At 33.8% G+C, this 13238-nt stretch overlaps 3 protein-coding genes across 3 annotated transcripts; 1 reads left to right on the top strand and 2 right to left on the bottom strand.

Annotated features, from left to right (window-relative positions):
• The first annotated feature begins 7404 nt into the window (after positions 1-7404).
• Positions 7405-8620, top strand: LOC104738266 (uncharacterized). Its single transcript, XM_010458467.3, has 5 exons — positions 7405-7578; positions 7651-7721; positions 7804-7892; positions 7993-8047; positions 8165-8620. Exons 1-5 carry the CDS (start codon positions 7471-7473, stop codon positions 8442-8444), a joined length of 603 nt encoding a protein of 200 aa, XP_010456769.1. The 5' UTR covers positions 7405-7470; the 3' UTR covers positions 8445-8620.
• LOC104738273 (uncharacterized) lies at positions 8580-9461 on the bottom strand. The gene has a single exon (XM_010458474.3). The coding sequence runs from the start codon at positions 9455-9457 to the stop codon at positions 8759-8761; it is 699 nt and encodes a 232-aa protein (XP_010456776.2). The 5' UTR covers positions 9458-9461; the 3' UTR covers positions 8580-8758.
• Positions 9462-10818: 1357 nt separating this feature from the next.
• LOC104738258 (uncharacterized) lies at positions 10819-12264 on the bottom strand. Its single transcript, XM_010458462.3, has one exon. It carries the CDS (start codon positions 12224-12226, stop codon positions 10991-10993), a length of 1236 nt encoding a protein of 411 aa, XP_010456764.1. The 5' UTR covers positions 12227-12264; the 3' UTR covers positions 10819-10990.
• Between the last annotated feature and the right edge of the window lie 974 nt (positions 12265-13238).

Raw genomic sequence — 13238 nt, 5'->3', positions numbered from 1 at the left:
GTCCAGAAGAGCTCAATCAACCTCATCCAAAGTTACAATCTGACAGAAGGTATTGGCCTTACTTTAGAGGTTTTATTGGTGCAATAGATGGAACACATGTTCCGGTCACTGTTGCGGGAAAAAATTCAGAAAAATATTGGAATAGGAAAAGCGGCACAAGTATGAATATCTTAGCAATATGCAATATGGACATGTTGTTTACATATGCGTATATTGGTATTCCCGGGTCTGCTCATGATGCTAAGGTTCTAATGCTAGCGATGGAGGGGAATCATCAATTTCCAACTCCACCTATGGGCAAATATTATTTGGGAGATTCTGGTTATGCTCTTCGACCTGGATTCCTTACTCCATATCGAGGGGAAAGGTACCATCCTAGCGAATATAATAGAGCTAGACCACCAAGTAGTCACAAAGAAATGTTCAATAAACGACATTCTTCACTGCGATCTGTCATCGTACGGACTTTTGGTGTATGGAAAGCAAAATGGCGAGTTTTAAGAGAAAAACCAAGGTATGCCATACATGTTCAACGAAAAGTTATTGCTGCAACAATGGCATTACATAATTTTATTAGGTTATCAAATCTACGAGATGTTGACTTCGATTCAGACCGCATAGCTAGTAATATAGCTGAAGAAGATTCTGATTCAGATGAAGAATTAGAGCAAAACAATACTCCAATGCAGTATATGGAAGGGATTCGGGATGAAATTTCTGCATCATTATGGAGTTCTCGATGATGATGATAGTAATTTTGCAGTAATATGTTTTCTATATGCAATAAACGTATGTTTTTTTTCTACATCATTGTATTTTTTATTTTTTTAATAAAAATTATAATCATTATTTTATTACTTTTAAAATAATTATTATACATAAAAACCAAAAACTAATCAAGTCACTATTCAAGATTTTGCAAAAACTAAAATCTACAGCAAAAATCAAAAACTAAAAAAATCAAAAACCAAAATCCAAAAGCTAAAAACCAAAATCTAAAAACCAGTTAAAAACCAGCAGCCATTCATAGCCATAGTCTAGTCTCACTGAACTACGTTGCTTGAAAAAAGAATAATTTCTTATGTACTTATGATTTTGTAATTAAATACTATATAAGTATGGAATTTTACTTTGCGTGTGAAATTGAAACAAAAACATAAATAGGTATTTTCGCGAGAGGCTTCTTTTGGAATTTGAAGTTACGCGTAGAGCTTTTGATTGCGCATTGTTTTCAGAAACTTTTTGTATTGGAAATATAATGGAGGCAATGTCAAAAGGTAAAATCCCTTGCTTCAACTACAAGGAAACTAACATCTATCATATATCGTCTAACATTTGTTGTAAGTTTAAGGTTTGAACAGTGAAATATAGTTGCCACTTGCCACAATTTAATTACAAAGCCAATCTTTCAATAATTATTTATTATAGTACTTAGTTTTAGCGTATATATCGCTTTCAGATGCACGAATATTACATTAAACTTGAATAGTGATTTTAACAATTGTCATATAGTGGTACAACAGTTCCTTCGTTCAAAACCTTACTATATTAATTTTTTTTCTTTCCAAAATAGATATCTTCCGTTTGAGTTATAACTGATTCATCATAGTCTAATCTTTTAATTAACACGTCAATTTCACAAAGAAATTTTGTTGAAAAGATGGATTTGGAACGCATAACAAATTTAACCCTAATCATAATAATAGTGGGGCAAGATTTTTGTTGAATTGGGAAGGAATGATCTAAGCGGTTGATATGGATGGATAAGAGGGCACGTGGAGGGTGAATAAACGTAAGCGTTTGATATCCACATAAATTGGATTGTCGACTTGTCGGCCACCCCGCTTTATCTGCTGATTCAAAGAGCCCTGTGGCCTGTTCCAGTGGTTCCTCTTGTACCACGTCACCGTATATCTCTTAAGAATGATAAAACTATTTGGTATGAGAATGTAGCGTATGTGTACAAATGCGGTACTTGTAATCGCAATTATTTGTCCGGTTGTCATATTAAGTAATCGCAACTATTTTTTTAGTACATTCTAACCAAATTTAGATCTACAGTCTATGGTTTTATGAATGTTTAATAGGCCTTTCAAAATATTTATAGTACATATGATAGATAAACCCGTAGTTTAAACCAAAATGCCGTACCTTGTTATAATTCATATTTGGTAGAACCAAATATAGTCTCACGTTTGGTGTCCAGTTACCATATTTGTATTTTTTGAACTGGAGTAATTAAACTATGTAAGATATATAAATTATTTCTCAAAGATAATTTTTTAACATTTTGTATAAAATGTGAAGGGATCAGCGTTCGCATTAATTTGAACGTACATATATCCCTTGAAATATCCATGGTTTTCATATTTCATATTGGATGATGTCCGTATAATTTCAGAAATTATGAAATCGACCAGTATTTTAGTGGAAAGAGCAAATAGGACCACTAAAGTGGGTAAGCAAATGTCGGGTGGAAAGTGCAAACTGCAAACACAACAATAGTGACATGGAGACATATAGTAATACAATGCTCATCGCTCCATATCTCATAGATGCATGACAGTGATAACAATTAGCGATGAATGACATATCTATAGTTTGTGTTTTTATAATCAAAGACAGTGATGAATACTGCTCGTATTGACATATCTATTATTGAAAGCAATGAAGTATTATATACTGCTCGTATCGTTTTAGTAATATAGATTATACAATGGTAATAACAAAATCATATTTTTGTAACTACTCCGTTGATAACGACGATATTAATATTTCTTAACAAATTTTTTGCCCAAAAAAATTAAACAAATTTGTTTTGCTGAAAAAGACAAGACACAAATCTTTTAATTAATACAGAAGGTTATGAGATCTCGAATTAGAGACATGGTAATTACTAGAATATCAAGTCACTTAAATTATACCAACTGCCGAAAATAATAGACTAGAAATATAGATAGACCTCCAAAGATAATAAACTTAATGGCTTTAACCTTGGGTTTGGTGAGTTTGGTCCTTAAGCTGGCTGTATGTGACTTGTGTCTAATTAACTAACTTTTTTTCCAGTTTTCTACACTAAAAAACAATAACTTATTGTACTATATATATATTTTTTCTGTTTTTGGTTAAGAATGTATATATTCACAATATTCAGTCCATGTATAATGTGGAAGCCTTTTAAAGGCAACCTTAAAGAAGAGAATGAAGGAGGCACATGATAAGGTGCGGTAACCAAACTACATGCATTGGAAGCCATTCAAAGACAATCCGAAGAAACTGAGCCGTCACTCATAGATAGAGAATTTCAAAGCACTTGATCAAACATTTCTTCATCATCTTATTACTAATATAAGACGACGACTTATTAAGCGTAATTTTGTACCCTAATGAAATAATTGATAGTACTGATTAAGATCGAAATGACCACAATTAAATGCACCATAATGAAAATCGTTCATTGTCCTCAGAACTAACACAATCGACCGATATTGAAGAACCTCACATAGCTTTCAGTACATATTGCTCAAAGATGATGAATTTAACGTCAATATTTTAAAATTTGTGTGCTTTTCGGGAAAATGTCGCCACAAAAAGGTTTTTTTTTATAAAGACAAAAAAAAACTTTTGTTATACTATTATTTTTCTTTATTCCAGGGTTTTAAAAAAAAAAAAAATTAAAGTCGAATTGTTTGACTCGAATTATAAGATGGAGATCGTTGTAGTGATTTTTGCTATGTAAAATCTTCGTTCTAGTTTGAGCAACTGAACCAGATGGTTAATGCAATTATACACATGTTTGAAAATAGCATATGACAATCAGTTAATTACCGTAAAATGCTTATCTTAGATGTCTAATTGAACTTTACTCATATTTTAACATTGTCTAAATTCTGCGACTGAACAAAATGATTTCATTTTGGAAAAAGAAGTGATCGAATTGACATAAATAAATATATAGAAACGTCTTGTATATCCTTTATTTATAGTGTTCATGCAAGAAGAACCTTGTTCATCACACATGCGCTTCGATACGACGTGGCTATACTTATCACAAAATCTTATTGTAATTTGTAACATTCACACGGATTCTTCTGTACCTGTTCGTGGCCGTCAAAAACATTAACTACACACCTATGCCTCACATGCATGTGCACGGTCCAGTGTCCACACTGCACGCATCAAAGTATTTTTCTAATGTCGACTGTTTGAAGAAACAAATGAAATCATTTTTTTCATTTCACTAGTCCGTTTTATGTTTGGCCTTCAACTTGACAGATTTGGCTTCGCTTAGAAATCATATGCAACGAATATTATTTGGTTATTAATTTTAAGGGAACTAATATTAACAAACAAAAAGCGGCGGTAAGAGATTTTTCTGCGTGATTTTAAAACGTTGATAAAATCATATAACAGATATCAGATATCAAATATCAAATATGATATCTGTTAAAAATATGAACAGCTGAGTTTTATTTTATTTTTTTAAAACACATGCAATAATAAATAAAACGACTCGTCAGTTTTTGCAAATAATTGGGTTTACCTTATAGACTTATAGTAGTGCTTTTTTTTTTTTGGAAAACTACTAGTATAGTATTGCTCAAAAAAAAAATAAGAGTATATATCCTTTTATCACAAAAAAAAAAATAAAAAAAAATTCAGAGTATCATTCATGCCAAGAAAAAATAATCAGTAAATTAAACATTAAATATAATAAATAGAAATGAAGGGGGAAAAAAGGTTGACCCCACTGAGACATAGGAGGTGCACTGCACACTAATTGCATAATTGGTACACACAGGTGTCCTTGGCTAGCCAAGAGAACTATCAAATTCAAAATCCATACGGACCATACAAATACGGCTATGCCTACAAAATACATATACATACGGTACATTGGTACAGTCACACACCTGCTTTTTCATCTTATCTATACAATAAATTCCGAAATTTGATACGACCATCTAGAATTTATGAGTAATTTGTTTAGCATTGAGAACTATGAAAAAAAACGATATTTATAAATTAGTTATAGAAATGGTATGATCAATAATATACTATTTTAAGGCAGAGATACTGTGTATCCTCCTAATACATACGAGAGAGTGTTTGCTAAAACGACGAGGTGAGGTGTGTCAGTGAGTTGAGTGGAAAGGTCACCATCAATGCTCAAGGTTCAGTCGTCGGTGGTCGGTTGAGATAGCAAAGTCTTCAACAGGCCCATGGGTCCTAGCTCGTTTTATACCATCATCACAACTGTCACGTGATCATTGGGGCCACCCATCAGGCTCATCTCCTATCACATCTCACACAGCTCTCTCGTCTATCATACTTCAATTTGTACACATACTCGCATACATACAAATATACGCACACACATACGGCTAGCTAGATAACAAACAGATTGTGATATATTTTGATATGGATTGATTTTTTAGGATTGTTTTCAATATGAAAGGTCGATGTCTTTTGTTTTTTGTTTGTTGTGAATGTCGAAATGCGATTTTTATTGACATATTGCGGATAGTTGAGAGCATCAATTTCATCATCTAAAAGATCTGTTCTGAGTGTTCCAAATCATTTGCCGTATTGAATGTTTTTTAAATGTATCAATCTCTCTTTTGTCGTGTTCAAAGGTTTAAGATACTATATAGGGAGTATGATAATTAGCCGGTAAAGTTCTCAAATAATATAAATTCATGGAAACACAATGTTCTTCAAATCTATTCATTCATATGTCCTAATCTTATATCTATGCAACGTAACACCAACAAACACTAATCATCATGATGGTATTAAGAGAGCCGTATTTTGGGTAGGTTTTATGTTATTTATAAGAGAACCATGTTTATTTTACTTTGACGATAATGAGAGATGGATGAGAGCTACAACTTTTGTTTTCACGTCAAATTACAAAGGCCGAACTTAAAAAGCCTCGTAATTAGGTCCAACCCACTCGAAGACATAGTGGGTTAGAAGGTAAAAAAAGATACATTTCACCACTAGTTCACCTAATTTAGTAAGATAAAATGTTAACTATCACTTTATAATAAACAACAACTTTAGTGTTGGAGAATCAATTGGTTCGACAGACGATTGCATTATACTGATTACTGACATTGCTCAAAATTCTATATGAATGGGAAAAAGCTATCCTGATGTATTTTGGCTCCCCATACGTATGATCTCTACAAACTAAGATTTATTTTACCATGCAAACAAAGATCCTTCTTCCTTTGCTTTTTTTATTTTACTGAATTTGAACTTTTCAACCTAAATTTACTAAAAAAATATTTCCATTCTAACTAGTTAACCTAGAATACAATACAATCTCAAGTTTAACTACTTTATCTGTTCATGTTACAAATACTTCTTTTCCATTTTAATTATTTAACCTGAACATACACTACTAATTCAATTTTAACAATTTCATTAAACTACAATATGTGAGTCGGAGTCAGCACTCTCCAGGTTACTGAAGGTTTGTGAGGATGTCTTATTCGTCGTAACGAGCTCCAAATTGGTCGTAAGTAGTGCGTGCTGATTAGAGTGAATATTGCCAAATCAATGTTTATTGCTTTTTATGTGTGCCCTATCTCTCTTTTTGCATCACAACCCATTTTTTTTCTACTTGCTACTACATTTAATTTAGCGCGATCTTTGGTCTATCATTCACGCAAAATTTATTTTACTTGATCTGTAACAAAAATTCTATGTGTTACGCTTTCTGATTAGCTCGCTAGCATTTACTTATTTTCCCACACTCGGGCTTCATGACGCCCAAAGTGACAACTTCGCTACTAGGCTTCAGACATCAGTGTGGGCTTCACCTCTTAGTGGACCGAGTGGTCGCTTGTGATTTGAGTCGGAGTGTGGGATCCGGTACCAACACAATAAAAAAAATCAAGTTTTACTGTTCCGTCTATACATATTATCCTAAGATTTCTTTCCATTTAAACTATATATTTTTAACCTAAAATGCAATACTAATTTTCAATTTTAACTATTCTACCTAAACTACAATTAGTACAATACAAAAAAAAAAAATCAATTTTAATTGTTATAAATATTCCACATACCTATAAATATATAATATAGTATTTCAAAATCCATGCGTATGCTGGTATAATCATTTCTATATAAAATTGTTTATATAGTACGTAAACACACATCAAATGGTTCCTTAATTTTTACAAAGTTGATCGAATTTTACCAAGTAGAGAATAATCCAACATAAATAAAATTAGTTAATTAAGCGGGAAAAGAACTAAATTTTAGTATTAACTTAGTTTTCATTTTTGTAAAAATACAAAATCAAATTTTAGTATAAGTTTTTTTATTATTATTATAGAAAGATAATAAAAACCCCTAGCTTTTCACTAAATTAAAAGGATACATACACTACACAATTCTTCTTCAAAGTCATCAGTCAAAAGGTTTTCAAAAAAAAAAACCCCAGAGTTGAAACGTATGACGAGCGAGAGTGCCACATCTCCGGCGATACCGCCTCCGCCGGAACATCAGCCACTGCCGCAGAATTCAGTCGCACTTCCCTCTCCGCCGCCGCCCCAAATCACGGTACTTCTGCTCTCTCCCTAAAGAGTGTTAATTTACACTACGATCTGTATAATAACTCTGATTGTGTTGCAGACGGAGGATATGGTGAACAGCAACGGAATACTAACAGATCAATTGGTTCATGAAGAACCATCTTTTCACAAGTAATTTCTAAAAATTCCAAAACTTTTTTTTGGTGCATTGTGTTAAAGAACCTAAATTGACACCAAAGTTCGTATTTTTAAGGTATCTCGAAAGCGAAGAGTATGCTGACAAGTATCGAAGCTACGAAGATGGGTTTAAGCAGTTTCTTGTGGAGAAGTACTTCTCTGGAGGTTAGTTTGTTTTCATATTGTCTCCCATTGTTATTTGGGGTCGAAAAGTTCATAAAGATTTGATCTTTTTTGGGTCTTGTTGTTGTTGTTGTTGTTTCAGATGATATGTATGAGGAGATAACAACAGTTGATGGAGCAACCATTTATTCAAGCAAGTAAGCAATTTAGATTGGTGTTTTGGAAACAGAGATCTTGTCATATGAGTGTTAGAGGGTGTTGTAATTGGGAATAATACTCTTTTATCATCTTGGTTTTTTGGTTAATGCTTTCAGGTGGCCTTCTTTGGCTTCGTTTGCAGACCCGGTTGCTTCGTTTGTAGACCCTGTACAATGCATTGTTGAAGATGAAGAAGTAGAGGCAGAAGTAGCAGAAGTGGAAGCAGAAGCAGAAGTAGAAGCAGAAGTTGAGGAAGTAGAAGAAGTAGAGGAAGTAGGAGAAGTAGAAGAACTAGGAGAGCTAGAAGAAGATAGCGTAGATTCAGCTACTGCAGAGATACCCAATGGTCAAATCTCCAATGGAGGTACTGTCTTAGAGAAGAAGGACAATTGTTGATGTAGGGCAAGAAACCAAAAATGCATGTGCTAGTTCGTTTTTGGTGTTGACATTGTTTGAATGAACCTTTTGCTAAAATTGATTTGCTTCATAGACCAGTAATGTGATGCACAGTTTCGATTGAGGTAAGGTAACTGTGAAACCAATATATAATAGCTATTTGCAGTGTTGTTATCTATAATCTATACATAAATGACAGTAAGTAGTTGCAGTGTAGTCGTATAGAACTCACAAATATATGGGTCAATCACAGTACTACTGGCTTAAACTTAACCACACCAAGAACGAGAAGAGTGGGATATGAAACTTTTATCTTATTTACCAAAGGGGCTGTTGTTGGTGGGACGGTTTGACGTTTCTCCTCTTAGATAATGATTCACATTGCGGTCATTGATGTTGGTCTCAGCATTTCTCATGGGTAATAGCACATCAGCCATGAGCAAATGAAAGGAAGAGACTTTCTCTTTCAGCTGTGAGTTCTCTTGCAGGACCTGGTGGTTGCTTTCCAACAAGTTGATGACTTTCTCAGACAAGTGATGATTCAACATCATGAGCTGTTCAACCTGTTGCTGAAGCTCTTCAATCTGCTTCTTCTTGCGCAAACGTGACCTTCTTGCAGATTCTCGGTTAGAGACCATTCTTCTCGCCCTTCTTTCTTCTGGAAGAAGACCCTCGTTATGGAAAATGTTTAATGCATTTGCGTCGAACTGAGACTGATTGTTGTTGCTGCGTGTCGAGGCTGACTGCAATTGGACATTGAAGTCGGTGTTTGGTAGGAATGCTGAGTTAAAATGGTCGTCTTGTAATGGGACACCTTCAAATATATCGAAACAATGAGAACGATGGACACCAGACTCCATGTAGGGTTTTAGATTTCTAATCATCAAACTGAATATACTCTGTGATGCAGGAATCAGAAACACCAAAAGTGACAGATGGAAAAGATAGAATGAGAGAGAGATTGGCTGCGTTAGAGAAGAGACATAAGATATGTGTAGGTAGGCTCTTAACATAAGATTGGTGGAGGAGGCTATATAAATGACAAATAAATTTACTTTGCATGAAGACAACTGTAATTACAATTTTTGCGTAGCATTTAAAACTTTCCATTAACAAAACTATCTTAGTGACACTTTTTGACAAAATTTCACTTATTTACATCTTTGTCAAGGTTAGTGTATCTTTCTTGTGGGCATTTTGTTCCTCAAGGTAGCCTCTTTTTTCCATTGTTCTGGTACATCATTTATTTCACAACATTTTTATACGTGATGAGCCGTTTTAGTCATATTTAACTTGATCTATCAACACAATCTCTCCATATAAAATTGTTTTGATCATTTGAAAATCTATAAAAAAAAAGAGATGAATATTAGATATATGTTAATTGTTCTTATTTGTGTTCAACTCAACTCATTTGTTTATTCCTTTAAGCGTGTGTAATACAATAATGTTTGTGTCATCATCATGACTTCGTAACGAAAGAGGTCGGTGGATGCTAACTTGCACGTTTTTAGCTATTTTCACTCACAATGTTACTGTACCAAGTCTATTCGTCAATTTAGAAAATCCTAAGATTAGGAAAAGTAAACAAAAAAAAGAAAAAGAAAAAGAAAATGCGATTCCAAATTGATATTACCTTAGTGCCATTAGCGTAAGTTAATCTAACTGTCTACCTACTTGTACAAAGATAATGCTAACATTGTAAGGTTGTTTGGGTTCATTCCTTTTTTAGTTATTTATGTAATTGGATTCATAATCATATAAGAAGAAAATATTGCCCGATAGTAAAATACAACCTACTGCAAATAAAGTCAAAAGAAAAAAAAAAAACATTAATGCGTTGTTTCCAGACAGAGATTAAGGAATAAACTTTGAATTTCAAGGCTAAATTCACACATCAATTAAAGAGAGATAATGATGCTTAACAGCTTTGAAAATGTGAACCAAAAGTGTGATTAACGTTACATAGAGGCAATGTCTTGTATCCAGAAACGGACAATGACTCTCTTTTTTATGTAAGTTTCGTCTCAGCCAACTTGAACCCACTGAGAGGTTCATATCCAGCTCATGTCTTCAATACTCATATCACACTTACAGGCTTACAGCAAAAGAATCTTTAGATGGTTAAATGACACGAACAAGGAATATTCTTAAAAAACAAGATTATGATCTACTGAGATTTTGCTGATAGATCACATCACACAGTCTAACAACACTAAACAAATAATTTTACATGCTGAAACGTAGCCAATATCATCAAAATGTGCCAGTTCAATTGATTTAATGACGTATAGCTTAGAAAATGTAGCCAATATCTCAATTCAAGTTTGGATTGTTGAATGTAAGAATAACAAATCTTGTAAGAGAGAATAAAAATACGAATAATTTTGTTCATATAACAGATGTGATTATCTTCAACAATCTACAGGCTCTTAAGAGTTAAGACCTACAAAGTCAAGTTATCATATTAATTACACAAGTAAGTCATCATCTTCTTCTCTTGTTAACACCTATGGTCTTCAAAAACCTTGATCCTGCTCAGTCTTTTAATCTGAAGGAACCTCAAAACGACAAACAGGACATGTGTTCCTAATCCCAAGCCACGGAACAATACATTCACTATGATACTTATGCCTACAAGGCAACTCTGCAACCTCCTCACCCAAACTCATCTCTTCTTTGCAAACCGCACAACAACACATCCCGTCACCGTTCTTCATCACATCCTCATTCGTCAAAGGAAACACTTTCAGATTCTTTACGAATGATTTCGATGCTGGAGGCTTACCAAGACCAGATGAAATCTCAGCTTCAAACAACATATCATACTCACGATCAATATCATCATCATCTTCTTCCTCACGATCAATATCATCAATGTATAACTCCATGTTGCTTTCTGCATCATCTAGGTTAAACTCGAGACTAGTAGAATTCAACAAAACTTCCCACCCTAGACTACTACTTCCCCTTCTCTCACTTATAGCTAGATCTTCTAAAGAGATTGTGGCTGTAACAGAGACAGATACTGAATTGTTATCATCAGCTTCTTCTGCTAAAACACTTAAAACTTCCCTTTCTTCATCGTCACCATCAACTTCTTCCCACTCGAGCTCCTCGTTGCTCATTCCTAACTCTTCCAATTGAAGTGAGTCCCAACAAAGAGGCAATGTCACACTAGCATCATCATTCACATACTCATCATCTTCATTCAAATCTATTCCCCAAATCTCACTATCCTCCTCCTCCTCTGGCTCATCTCCATCATCAGAATCAAAACCAGATTCCACCGTAACTGTAACATCGCCTGACTCAAACCCTAATAACCTCATCTCAATCTCATCAACGAAACCGTGTTCATTAAGGTTAACAACAAGTTCACTATTATCAACGAAACCGCTACTAGATTCTAACTCCAATCCAAATTCATGTATCTCGTAATTTTCGAAATCGTCGATTTCGTCATTACCAAGGGGACTTACATGAGATTGCTCGACACGCTGGTGAAACAGATCCATAACGAAGCTACGCCTATTGAGCAGATCAAGACCTTCGTCAGCCGTGAATTCTACTAAATCGGAAACCGTAACGTGGCCGGAAGAAAAATCGGATTCAGAGACGTAGAGATCGACGTTGTCAGATTGGACCCAGTGAGGAAGCGAATCGAGGATCTGAGGAAGGGATTGATCTCTCAGGTGATCATGTAGACTGCGTTGGTGGTGGTGGTGGTTGAAAACGGCATCGTTAGCATCGTGGATCTGAAGGTAAGACATCTCCGCCATATTTTCCGGCCTTGAATTGGATCTCTCTCTCTCGCTTTTAATTTATATTTAATGGACGAAAAAATTACAAAAGTGCCACTGATTCATGCGATATTGGGCCAGAGTTAAATGGGCTTGTTGGAACTGATTCGAGTTTTTTTGTTTACTGGGGAATATTGACTGTGGTAAAAATGGGGAGGAGTACTTTTGGTGCAGGTTGGCCAAAACTTTTTTGTTTTGTTTTAGTGAAATTGTGTGATTATACGTAATAACGTGATATTTGGTTAAAAAAACATGTTATTATACGATCATAATTAACAGGTATCATGAATAAATGGGTGTGACCAAGTGATTTTTGGATAAAATAGTGTGGTAAGAACTTTTTCTATTATTGTTTATTCTTTTATGCATTACATGATTTTGGAAGATTTTAGATTTTGTTTAAAATCACATGTTATTCAACTTAGAATTTTAAAATCTCTTTCTAAATCTCCTGTTATTGAAAATGAGATTTTATAAAATCAATCAAAATCACTTAAAATCTCTTGTTATTCAATATTCAAATAATAATTTTTAAAAATCATATGAAATCAACTGTTATTGAAAACATAACTTTATATTTCTTTAAAAACCCATAACTATGATTTTGGGAGATTTTGGATACTATTTTACACTAGGAATCCAACTTATCAAATCATACTTATAGGGATGATATTTGAGATATTTGTTTTACAAAAACAAAAAACAAAAAAAACCACCGGAGGAAGAAAAAAAAAACCTTTTCCAAAAAGAGAAAAATCTGAAAACGAAGCCTTTCAATCCATTCACATATATGTTCTTCTCCTTCCTCCTTCTCTTTTTCCCAGAAAATATGACTGAAATTTTTTTTTTTTTCACTTTTTCCTTTTTCTTCTCTGACTTTTTCTCTTTCTACTCCGAAGAGAAGGAGGAGATACAAGATTCTGTTTATTAGTTTTCATTTTTTAGATTATGTTTTTCTTTGTTATATACATAAAAAGTCTCTAGATGCAAG

The sequence above is a fragment of the Camelina sativa genome, chromosome 2 (assembly GCF_030686135.1).
Source record: "Camelina sativa cultivar CO46 ecotype springtype chromosome 2, ASM3068613v1".
Classification (NCBI taxonomy): domain Eukaryota; kingdom Viridiplantae; phylum Streptophyta; class Magnoliopsida; order Brassicales; family Brassicaceae; genus Camelina; species Camelina sativa.
The sequence above is the reverse complement of the archived record's forward strand: the minus strand, read 5'-3'. Positions and strand labels throughout refer to the sequence as shown.